This window comes from Anabrus simplex, chromosome 1, assembly GCF_040414725.1.
Source record: "Anabrus simplex isolate iqAnaSimp1 chromosome 1, ASM4041472v1, whole genome shotgun sequence".
NCBI lineage: Eukaryota > Metazoa > Arthropoda > Insecta > Orthoptera > Tettigoniidae > Anabrus > Anabrus simplex.
The window spans coordinates 544,992,680-545,005,629 of NC_090265.1; the positions used below are offsets into that span (position 1 = coordinate 544,992,680).

Below are 12,950 nucleotides of genomic sequence, written 5' to 3' on the forward strand. Positions count from 1 at the left end.
GCATGGATTTTTACCTCAGATTTTTTATTACAAATTGTATGGGATTTACTCAGACACTCTATGACGTATTGGATAACAATGGGTAACAATGGAAGAACCGATGCTGTCTATACAGACTTTGAAAAAGCATGTGACAAAGTAGATCATAAAGTTCCTATTTCAAAAAATGCACCAGTTTGGGTTCTTGAAACCATTACTCCAAATGTTATGCACATACCTGGAAGATCAATGCCAGTTTGTGTCTTTTAAAGGCGAAAATTCAGACCACTTCATTAGTTATTCCGGTGCCCCACAAGGATCCAAATTGGGTCCCCCTTCACTTTTTTTTTTTTTAAAAGGTTAAACAAAACTGTGAACAAATTTGATTCCATAGGACTGTTGAATTTTATCTCCTTTCATGTTCCACAACTTAGAGCTTGCAAGAACACAGTATTTCACGTTCAAAGTTCAAGAACATCTCATCACTTGAACTCACCATTTATTAAAATAGTACATTTTTACAACATATTTGCTACAGGAATAGATTTTCAGAATTACACACTGTCATTAATAAACATTTAAAGGCCTTTGTTTCTAATTTATAAATTCAAACTTGTTTTTTAAATAATCAGTGCTCCTTAAGGTATTTATTATTGTAGACATTTATCTGTTTGTTTAATTTATTTTCATAGTATAGAAATATCCTTGATGTATTTTAGATTGTTCATTTTCCTGTATATGTATTTTCTTCTTCCTTGTCTTTATTTTAATGATATTTTTGTATTTATTTTTACTTACATATGTACTGTAAGTATTATTGTGTTGGGCCTAATGCCTGTGCACTTTCAAATAAATAAATAAATAAATAAATAAATAAATAAATAAATAAATAAATAAATAAATTGCCTACTCTACCTGTGAAGTTTCTGGAGAGCACTTGCATAAAACTGACACCAAAACAACAATTACTTAAATAAATCTTCACACACACTTTCTTAACAAAACCACACTGGAAACTGGTGTGAGAAATTACAATCTGCAACATCTAATACACATGAATAGGCCAGCCATGCTGCAAAGGATGGAGTTCAAACACAACCTTATGGGTGACTCGTAACTACAGCTTTCTCCTATAGGTGGCTACAAGTGTGCTCCCATACTTTCTTCTCACTGAGCTGGTGTTCACAGTTCCACAAACAAAGTTGGTCCACTGTCTAAATAAGGATCCGTAAGTTCTACCAACAGCTATTGCATGGTAGCCCTGAGTCAGCAGTTGTACCATTGCCACAGAACACTTTTTTTAACATTATTATTATTTTTTTTGCTATTTGTTTTACGTTGCACCGACACAGATATATCTTATTGCGATGATGGGATAGAAAAGGTCTAGGAATTGGAAGGAAGTGGCCGTGGCCTTAATTAAGATACAGCCCCGGCATTTGCCTGGTGTGAAAATGGGAAACCACCGAAAACCATCTTCAGGGCTGCCGACAGTGAGGCTCGAACCCACTATGGATACTGGCCGCACTTAAGCGACTGCAGCTATCGAGCTCGGTACAGAACACTTTTGTGATGTATGTGTACACATCTGTACCACACAGTTTGAATACCTATACCCCATATCCATGTAGGGGATCACAGATTCGTCAATAACCAATGTTTCTTGTGGCTCATGTAGGAGCATATTGAGCTTCAGAACAAGAGGGGCGATTTTATACAACCTGTCTTGACCTTGGTTCTCTTCACTGTTGAAATACCAGAAATGCAAAATCTGTAAGAACTTGTCCCACTTCATTAAATGGCTCCAAACTTAGTTTTTATACAATCTATTCTTTCTTGACCAACTATCCAATTCCAATTCCTAAGAACTTTTTCATGTTAGCACAATTGATATTATCAATCCACTGACTGAATTTTGATAATATTGTCAGTTAACTATCGCATGATAGAAATGAACTGGTTGAGATTTAGCATCCAGAGAAATTTTACGCTGAAATTACCTGTGAATACAAAGCTTTTCTGCAAACCTGAGAATGTTCCCCAATAAATGTCACTGCCTAGTGAAATGGTTGAGTCATTATATCATGCAGCACCAAATTCTTGGCTAGTATCCTTACTGCACAAACTACTGTCTGACTGTGAAAAAGTGGCCTGACACTGCAAGTCTGCAAGTTCAACATCACTTGATTCAGCACTTGATACCTTTCCAAGTTCTTAAGGGTAATGCACGCTTTCTCAATTGCACTGCCAGCCTAATAACTGCATAACTGTACGTCAACCCAGTAGGGTAACACATGAATGGTAAATCTAAAGATAAACTATATCTTTGGTTAGCATCTCAGAATACAATTATGCACTTATGCACTTTCCTAGCCCATTACAACCTGAAATACGTGTAATGCATTTCTGCAGCTTTTCAGTACAAAGCAACCATACATCTCGATTTTACATACAATTCACTTCTAACGTGCTACTGATGCACATAGATCAAGGCTAAACAATGCTATAGTATAATAGGATGCACTGTTCGAGACAAAGTGGTCCCCACCTTATTTTAAATTTCCTTTGCTGAATTCTGAAAGAAAAAAAAAAGAAAATGTGTGCAGAATATTCACGTATATAGGGTATTTATCCCTCCCAACACCAATCCAGAGAAACTGTCCGATTTCACTTATTATATACATGACAACCTCTTGATTTTCAAACATTTACCACAAAATGTGATTGAAATTTCATATGCAGATCTCCTGTGCATTTCCTGAATGCAAGTATAAAGTAACTTAGAGAAAACCATGGGAAAATATTTAATGAAGTTCTCTCAATATGACAAAAATAAAAAAATAAATGCATGAACCCCTTTGCTGCGAATGACTTACTTCTAGTGTGCTGCCATCTGGAAGAACATACTGGTATTTTTCTGTCTCTACTGTCTCTTCTTTTTGAGGGTTGTTAGCCAGGTAGCAAGCTTTCTCTTTAATGGTTCGGACTATTTCAAACTCTGCAGTTGTGCGGAAATTAACACCTTCTTTACGAAGCAATAATCTGCAAAACATTATGATGTTTACAATTACACAATGAAACATATCTTCAGGCAACTTAACAGACCATCACAAACAAATATTTAAGACAAAACATGATACAGTTCACCTGCATGGACAATTTTTTGTATGAGATAATTTTAAGAGACCAATTTTTTCAATGTGATACGGTGATTATTATTATTATTCCATCTACACCAGCTTCTTTCAATCCTTCAATGCTGCTTTTATAACATTTTCACAGCCAATGGTTGGGATACCACAAAGTGGTATTGAGACATGGAAGCTGCTACTTATAATGTGAAGTCAGTAAAGAAATACTGATATTTTCCTCGAAACTTGTTGCAAAGAAAGCAGTTGTCACAAGTAACAATTGCTCAGTAGTACTCTTACAAAGTAACGTTTAAAACACTGATGGCTATGTACTCTTTCTAAGAAGGAATTTGATTACAATGTAAGATAAAAATACATACCTTTATAGGGAATCAGGATTTCGGATACACATTGATATAACAAGGATATATAAACAATGTAAAAGAACAAACACGGATAGACAAGTCATGTACTGAAAGACAAAAACGAGAAAAATAACACATAACAGGATAATAGGAGAATAAGGATATACAGTGGAACCTCGATCGATCATTCCCAGAACTAATGTTTTCCCATATACATCGTTCGTAATTTTCAGTCCTGAGAACACATCCAATCTGGGTTTAAAAAAAAAAAAAAACCCAACTTGATTTATCGTTCTTCAATGTATCGTTTTCCCCAGATCTCACCATCATCATCATTTCCCTTTATCCAGCTGTAGCCGGGTAGGGGCAAATATGGTTCCTCTCCACTTTCTTCGGTCTTTCCACCACTCCTCCTCCAACACTGTGTCCCAGTCCAGGTTTCTTTCTATAATGCTGCGTTGGATGGTATCCTTCCATCTTAATCGTGGTCGTCCACGGCCTCTCCTTCCTCGGATTTGCATTTCCATCACCTTTTTTGGCATTCTTTCGTCGCTCATTCGCTTTATGTGCCCAAACCATCTTAGTCGGCTCTTCTCTATTCTATCGTTCGTTAATTTCAGTCCCGACGAATTCTAAACCCCACTCTCTCTCTCTCTCACACACATACACACACCCACCCACACCCCCTATCTCACTCCCAGGCTACATGATGTAATTTCGAGGTGCGCTGTGACATCATCCGAGCCACGTCACATTGCATGACAAACTGCTGTGACATAGTCTGAGCCACTCCATTACTTTTACCAGAGTTTCGGGCTGCAATATTGAAGGCAATCGAGTCAGCCTACATTTTTACAATACAGTATTTCACTTTAATGGCATATTTGCCAATGTATAGTTGTTACTGAATAGTTGTATTTTGGGGATTTTTTGAGTAGTTAAAAATGACATGACATTTTAAGCAAGTCTGAACCTTAGAAGAAAGCCTTTGAATCATCGAAGAAGTTGAGAAAATTCCTTCCAAAAGAAGATCAACAACATTAAATTCCATTATGAGTAAGAAATTTTGAAATACATGACCAAAAAGAAAAACATGAAACTAACGCAAAGAAAAGTTAGATTTGGAGAGATTCTACATGCAGCGAGTTGGAGGTTGTACTCTCTGCCTGGGATCAATAAACCTGAGCATCAGGCATTCCTGTAAACGGCGTCTTATGAGAGGAAGCCCTCACAGTCGTGGAAAGGATGAACCTCACAAATTTCTCAGCTTCTAATGAATGGACCTGCTGCTTCAAAGAGTGGCAAGGGCTAGTGCATAAGAAGCTAGCTGGCGAAAATGCTGCTCTAGCTACATCAGGTATGGAACTGTGGTTGGAAAATCTGCCGGCACTGCTCAAGGGATACGAATCCTGAGACATTTACAACACAGATGGAACAGGCCTCTTTTACAAATGTCTTCCTGACTGTACACTAGCAGGCAGAGGAGAATCATGCCATGGTGGGAAAAGAGTGAACGACCGCATTTCTCTTCTTTTGTTCTGGAACAGTGATGGATTTGATAAGCATATGTCTATTGTTATAGGGCAGTTTCAGAAACCCAGGTGATTTTATTTGTTTCCAACATCAAGGCTTGGGTGACTACCAACATTTTTGTAGGATTTCTTTGTGTGCTGGACACTTCCATGGGCACACAGGGGAGGAAGATAATTCTGGTTATAGCTAACTGTGCTGCCCATCCAAAAGACCTTGCATTCCTTTGTAACAAAAATTGTGTTCCATGCCCCAAATACCACTACCATCCTGCAACCGTTAGATGCAGTCTTACAGAAAGCGGCTAGTGCAATGAGCCGTATGTCTCATGGACAATGGAAAGAGAGCAGAAACGCAAAATCAATATTGTGCAGGCAATTCATTTTGTAACGTTGGATTGGCACCAGATCTAGCCAGTCACAATTCATAACTGTTTCCAGAAGTGTGGCTACAATGAAAGCGTTGAATAAATGGGCAACATCATTGATGAGGGACCTATGTGTGATTATTGGGAAAAGCTGGACGTGAACGACGTGGAATTTTATAAGTATGTGTCAATAAACAGTGAACTCCTCACGTCTTCTGTTCTCAGTGTAGAGGAGTTGTGTGGCAATTTCACATTATCAACTAACGAATGTGGACTACAGGACAGCGAGAGTGAAGATGAGGTCAAACCAGCGCCCAAACCTTTCTAAAGCTCTGAGCTCATTTGAAATGCTTTGATCCTACATTTATGCTCATGATATCGATGGCAGCGAGCAGTAAACTATTTTGAATATTAAAGTGGATTGTTTCACATGAAACAAAATCAGGCAAAAAAAAAAACATCTATTAAGGACTTCTTCCATATCTATCAAAAGTTATCAACCTTAAGTGGAGCAAGCTCCGATTTACAAGTACGGTTGTTAGCCGCAGAGGATATTTATTCAGCCGCCACTAACATGTGAAACAGACGCTGTTGGGGTACCACCACTAACATGTGGAACTGTTGTGCCCTTTATTGCCTCGAGATGTTCATTTTCTGGCTGTAATTTTATGGCTTTAAGCCAATGATATTCGAGAAACAAAACAATAAATAAAATCTTTACAGGAAATAGCTCAAAATATTGGTTTGAAAATTTCATTTGAAAAAACAGAAATTATGCTAACCCAACTTCTGCTTGCAAACAAAATTAAGCTGGGACACCAAGAAATACAAACTGTAGAAAAATTTAAATATTTCGGTGAAACAATCACACATAACCTGAATGAGAAACCAGCATGACAAAATAGAATAGGCAAACTGGTTACAGCACACCATATTACCAAGAATATAATAAAAAGTGTCTGTCAATAGCAACCAGACTGAAAGACTACAAAACAGTCACCCAGCCACAAATTAAATATGCAAGTGAGACATTATTCAAAACAACAAACACAGTTTCAATAGATAGAGTACTCCAGTTAGAAAGGAGAATAGTGAGGACCTGTATAAATAAAAATTATCAAGTAAATGGAGTCTGGAGACTAGCTTCCAATGAGACAGTTTATAAAGAAATAGAACCTGTGACTAGCATAACGAAAAAGAAACAAATATCTAATTCGGTCACCAGAAAATAGAATCAGTAGAAAAATTATGGAAGAGCAAGAATAATATTATGGAGAAATGTGGGAGTTATACGGCTGGGTTTAAACTATGATAAAATATCTTGAAGAACATAGTAACAGAGCTGCCGGTCAAAAATTCAGTGTGACTGAGTTGAATGTTCGCTACTGGCATCAACAGAAACCTGCGCTAGGAACCACCTACCGAACATGTAAGGCATTCAGAGGGCCGGAAACCGGTAAGTTTTCTGAGCTGGAAGACGAGTTGCTTCATTACGTTACACACTTGCAAAATGATGGCTTTAGTATCTTGCACAAGATGATACAATTCAAAGCACGTGAACTAGCGATTAAAGGAGGAATCAGCTGTTCAGATCTAAAAGTGAACCGAGGTTGGATCCGTAGATTTATGACACCAAAATCGTAGATTTTCATCATCATGTGATAGCAATGCAGAAGAAAAACAATTACCTCTTATCTCAATTTGGCAATGCAGATCAAACCCCGATAAACTTTGACATGCCATGCAACACCACCACCAACAAGAAGGGAGAATCTATCATGCTTGTACGTACAACTGGGTGTGAAAAACAGCGTTGTACTGTCATGCTAGCAATAACCGCAGACAGAAGAAAATTGCCACTGTACGTTATTTTCAAAAGAAAAACAGTGCCTAAAGCAAAGTTTCCCAAAGGCATTCATGTATGGGTTCAAGAGAAAGGACGGATGGATACAGATCTTGTTCAGGACTGGGTCCGTATGGTGTGGGGAGCACGGCCAGGGGCACTGCTTTGACGCCCAGCAATGCTAGCGTGGTACAGTTTCCACGGATGGTGATGGTGGTGATTATTGTTTTAAGAGGAAGTACAACTAGGCAACCATCCTCTATGATTTCCACGGACACCTGGTGAAAGACACGAAGAAACGTCTTCAGGAAATGAAAACTGATCTAGTCGTAATTCCTGGTGGACTCTCACATTGTCTACAGCCCTTAGATGTTCCCGCCAACAAGCCCTTCAAGGACAACATACGTAAATTGTACACCAAATGGATTGCAGGAAGGGAGCATGAGCTGACACCAGCACGCAAAATAAAAGAGGCCATCAGTTGAATTCATGTGTGATTGGGTTATGTGGGCATGGGTTATGGTGTTGACAGACATTATTGTGAAGAGTTTCTTGAAGACGGGCATCATACGCGAGAATAGCTCGGAGACTGTAGGCAGTGACAATGAATAGGGTAAGTATACCAGTTGTCTTGTTTCAATAGCGTAATGCAAATTTTACGGGTTTTTTTTTTCCGGGAATATGATATTTTGCTCCTAAATCCCCGCATATATCACACAGCGAAAATGTTCACACTTATTTTTTGTCAAAAAAGTGTGAGTTATATGCAAGCAAATACGGTACTACAAATCTCAACATTTGAAGTCGATGTTCATTAAAAGTTGCTGCGTCTTTTCTTTCTGGAAACTCACTTTATAAGATTTTATAAAATGGCACCATTATTATAAAAATTAAGTCAAATGTGGAAATTTTATTAAAATCTATCGTCTTGATTGCTTGCAATTTTTAAAAAACTTGGAGCCCAGCTATGATGATAAAATAATCTTCTTCTACAAATTTTTTGCAATTTGTGTTTTAGAAATTAAAAAAAAAGTACTGTTCCTTTTTGTATGCTTCAGTAGACAACTTCATGCTATGACAAATTCTAACTCAATCTACATGCCTTCAGGGTTAGCAGCGGTCACTTAGTAGGCAAAGGCCCATTAGAGCTGTAGTTTGGTTTGGTTTAGGAGTGTTTGTAAGATTATAATTATATATACAGTAGAAGTCCGCTATAGTGAGGACGGCATATAACGAGAACCCCGTTATAATGACAGTTTTTGATTGTCCCTTCAAAATTCTCATATTAAACTGTGTATTATCCTTCGGTTACAGCAAGACCCCTATCACTGCACATCCGTTATTATGCGTGATTAAGCGTTATTAATATTTATGCACCCAGCGATTATGTTGCATGTGATCGATAATCTTCAGTATCGTTTCCTCGCTATGTCCACTAGCAAGTTCTCTCATCGACATTCAAAAGCGATGTTGGTGTTGATTAGTAATACCCATCAACTGCTGTCCTGTAAAGAAAATGAGAAATGAAAGAGAACATGTTTTCGTAATAAATATTTAAATAATGTGATCGATAGCAGTTGTTAACTTGTTAATAATGAAGGCTAAGTAAACAATCGCTTAATTTTACTACTCTACAGTGAACTTAACTAATAATGCGATACACCTGAAGATATGGCAAAGCGGATCATGATTTCAGAGGTTAGCTTATATTTTCTTGCGTCTGGTTAAATTTTGGTAAGGCTATTCCCATGTAAATTTATAGCGAGAATGTTATCATTTCTTTACTGGTGCTTGGAATATGTTTTCATGGTACATATACAGTTAGGTTAGGTGACATTGTTTGAATAGGAAAACTGAAACATTTGCCACAAAATGCAATCAATCATCTTTGGTACCGTATAATTTTCTCGCTATGTACACTTGCAAGCTCTCTTGTCGACACTCAAAGGCAATGTTGGAGTCTATTACTAATACTCGTCGACTGCTGCTCACTAAAAGAAAATGAAAGAGGATAACGTTTTCATAATAAATGTATAAATAATATGGCCGATAGCAGTTGTTAACTTGTTAGAAATAACGGCTGAAGTAAACTTTCACTTAATTTTAATATTATATACTGAAGTTAAGGAAGAATGTGATACACCTCTAGATATGGCAGAGTACGTCACTGATTTCATAGGATAGTTTATATTTTTTCGCTTCTAGTTAAATTATGGAAAAGCTATTCCCATGTAAATTTGGAACAAGGAGGTTATCATTTCTCTACGTGCGCTTGAAATATGTTTTCATGGTACATATAGGGAGCGTGCACGGTACTAGTAACAGAGCGCTCTGGCGGAGTTCTGAGAATGAATACGGTGAGAGTGCATTCCGCTGAAGTGAAGACTTGCGTCACAGTTACGGCAAAATATATCGTTGCATCTTGTCATCAAAATACGTAGTAGTGCTATGGAAGTTGTAATACAATATGGGTTTGAGAACATACACTTCCAAAATAGTCGCAAGTCAAGCTGAAGAAAGACGAACTGTTTCCAGTTGTACACTTACCGGCTTCGTCATAAGACAGACGAGTGTTAGCAGAAGCCCATATAAGGTTACAATTAGGTAATTACGTTAGCTCATTATTGTTAAACATACAGTATTATATTTTACATTTTAATTTTATGTGATTCAGTGAAGTCTGTAATTCTTAGAATTTCTATTACAGCTTGACAATCAACGAAACTGTGTTGAATTAAACTGTGACTGTGTGGCTGATGCCGGAGGGCACTGTAAACACATATGTGCCATTATACAGTACTGCAATTCTTATTCAGGATTTAATAAGACAAATTTGCCACAAGAATAGCAGAAACCAAATTTGAAAACAGTTGGTTATGTAATATTATCACTGTTAATTATGTAATAAATTAAAGTGCTCACAATATGATTAATACAATGTAGATTTTTATATCTTCTAGGGTCCGTAAAATATGCAAAAGGGAAGAAGGCTGAAGATCTATTTCCCAAGAAAAGGGCAAGAACTGACAAAGGTGCTGTTATTACCATCGATGAACTAGGAAAAACAGATATAGATAATTTACCTTGGACTGAAATGATTAGAGCGGAGCTGAAAACAGAGTCTGAATCGGTAGCTAAAAGTTTGTGTGCAGAGTTGTGCAACAATAGCGTCAGTATTGGCATAAGAACAAATTTTAATAAACTCATGAAAGAGTTGCTTCAACTTCAAGAAGATTCCACAGTGTTCACTTCTGGAGAGTTTGTTTTAAGTGACGATTTTTATACTTCTCATAGATGAATGGTTGAAGGTATAATTTAAATGTATAACATGACTTGTACGATGAATACGGTAACATCTCTCATCTATTCTTGCTGGAGTTTCTGATTTAATTTCTGTGCAAACTCGTGCGTCAGGATAAAATGTTTTAAAAGCCGAAGCAAAGTATTTTGCACGGATAGTTTGCTAGGCCAGAAAATAAAATTAGAAGTGCGTTTCTTCATTACTCCGAGAGCAGTAAAAAATATTCGCGCAGCAATAGTCCGATGGACACCAAATATGCCTGCTAAGGCAGCAAAGGTTATACCCAAATTCATTTTCATTAAAAAGAATAAACAACATCATTATTACTTATATTTATAGACGCTTTAGAAACAAATAAAGAAAGGAAGTACAAAATTGAATGTTTTAAATGAAACACTTGTTAAATCCTTCAACTGTGCTTCACTTTTTATGCTCTGGTATCCATGAAATCCTCTGCATATGTTCAGGGGAGTGTTGGGACCACAAATTTTATCCACCTTCTCCAAAATACTTGGAATTACTGTGCTTGAGTTGCACTGTCCGCCTACATCATCCCCACTAAAAACACAAGTCAATTCGAAAGTCGTTGCTTCAATCTGAAATGCTGCTTGCACCAACTTATAAGTTTTCACACTCATTTTTCACAATAAATGCACAAGTTTCCTGATTAGAAGACGTATGTGTATTTAAGCATTTCATTCATTTACTCGCTCTTTCAAACCAGGATACACCACATTCTCTTTTCGGTTTCTTCTTATAGCTCTCATGAAACACACATGGTATATATGATGGATGATTTTCAATATTACTTGACTTTCCTACAACAAATGTTCACTGCAAATGACAGAGCATTTGGTGGGTTCCCATGGCGTTCCATCTGCACTGAAATGCAGGAAAACGTTATTTATTATTATTATTATTATTATTATTATTATTATAAATATTCGGTGTAGTCAAGAGACGTGCACATGGAAGGACATGAATGTAAACATACGAACCTGCTGCAATGCATTCTTGAAACGAAATGTACTATTTCAAAGTGTACTTAAATGAACGTGTTCTTGACTTGACATACCTGGTATGTTTGAATTGTGTGATTTACGTCACAAATGAAATAAGGTACTGTACTTATACTTACTTTATTTCTTCCTACAGCCAAAATCCACTTTCTGCCTCTGTCCGATTCCCATGCACGACCAGGAAATGTGTGAAATGTAATGCCTTTTCCATGCGTGTTTCTTTGTGTGTTGTGGCAGTTCACTGCACAACAGTTACACAGCCTGGATTGACCGCTCAAGACAAGATCACCTAAACATTATGGCCTGTTTACACGCGGACAGTAATTTAGTGGTAACTAAATTTTTAACTTAATTTTAAGTGACTTGCAGCGTGTGAACTGTGAGATTACGTAACAATTTAGTCAAGTGGAATAGAATCCAGTCTATTTTTCCTTTCAAGAAGACTTCTCACCAGCTGCGCGTGCACCCATCAGAGTGGTGGGGGAGCACTGTACTTGCAACTTACCACGTGCGAACAGGCGCAATTTAGTCAAGTTCATAAGTTGTGGGTAAAGCTACGTAGCTGATCATCGTTGTGAGTTCTTTTTTTCTTTTGATCGTTCATTCTAATTGCTGAGAACAATGGCTAGATGGACAGAAGCTTTTAAGTCAATGCAGAATTGAAACAATACTAATTATTGTGATAGGTTTTTGATGTGTATTCACTGAAATTTAAAATCAATAAACCTTTGATAATAGTCGGTTTGCTAAACAATTGCTTATATATAATATTGTAAGCAATATGTATTTGTATTTTCCCTTACATGTATGAAATCTTTCAGAGCAGTATATATATATATATATATATATATAGCTTCATATACTTCCGGAATCATTAAAGATATACTGGCTTTGGAAACTCTGAAGAAATGATGAAGGCTTCGGACATTATTTCCCGTTGCGAGTATGTACAGCACGATATGCAGTTTCAGCTTTGCTGATAATGCACTACGCATGATATCTCTCTTCTGTATCATTGGTTCAACTTTATGCAGTAACTCATTAAATGTTACTTCTGACATTCGCAAGGATAACATATATTCCTGTCGATCCTCCTCGGATAATTCTTTAAAGAGAATTGTACTTGCCCCGAGATTATTCCTTCTGGTAATCCATTTTCGCTCCCATTCTCTTTTTCTACTAACGTTGGTCACCTCATCCTCAAGTTCCTCTAAAATATTATCTAACACGCAGCGAATAACGTCATTAACAAGTTTTACACGTTGTTGATGGCCGTCCATCTTATCTCTGATCTAGTTGGCACAGGAATGACTGAATCACGTGCCTTGAGTGACAAACTGCCATGTACCACTGTACTAAACGCTGTCTTACGTTTAAACAAGCCTACGTGAGTTAAGTAGTAACTTACCACTTAC

At 37.2% G+C, this 12,950-nt stretch overlaps 1 protein-coding gene across 1 annotated transcript in view; it reads right to left on the bottom strand.

Annotated features, from left to right (window-relative positions):
• The window catches only part of Arp1 (Actin-related protein 1), a 120,054-nt gene that overhangs the window by 72,592 nt on the left and 34,512 nt on the right, over positions 1–12,950 (bottom strand). The window contains exon 6 of the mRNA XM_067135512.2: positions 2,856–3,021. Within this exon, the coding sequence (XP_066991613.1) occupies positions 2,856–3,021 (166 nt within the window). The remainder of the gene's footprint in view (positions 1–2,855; positions 3,022–12,950) is intronic.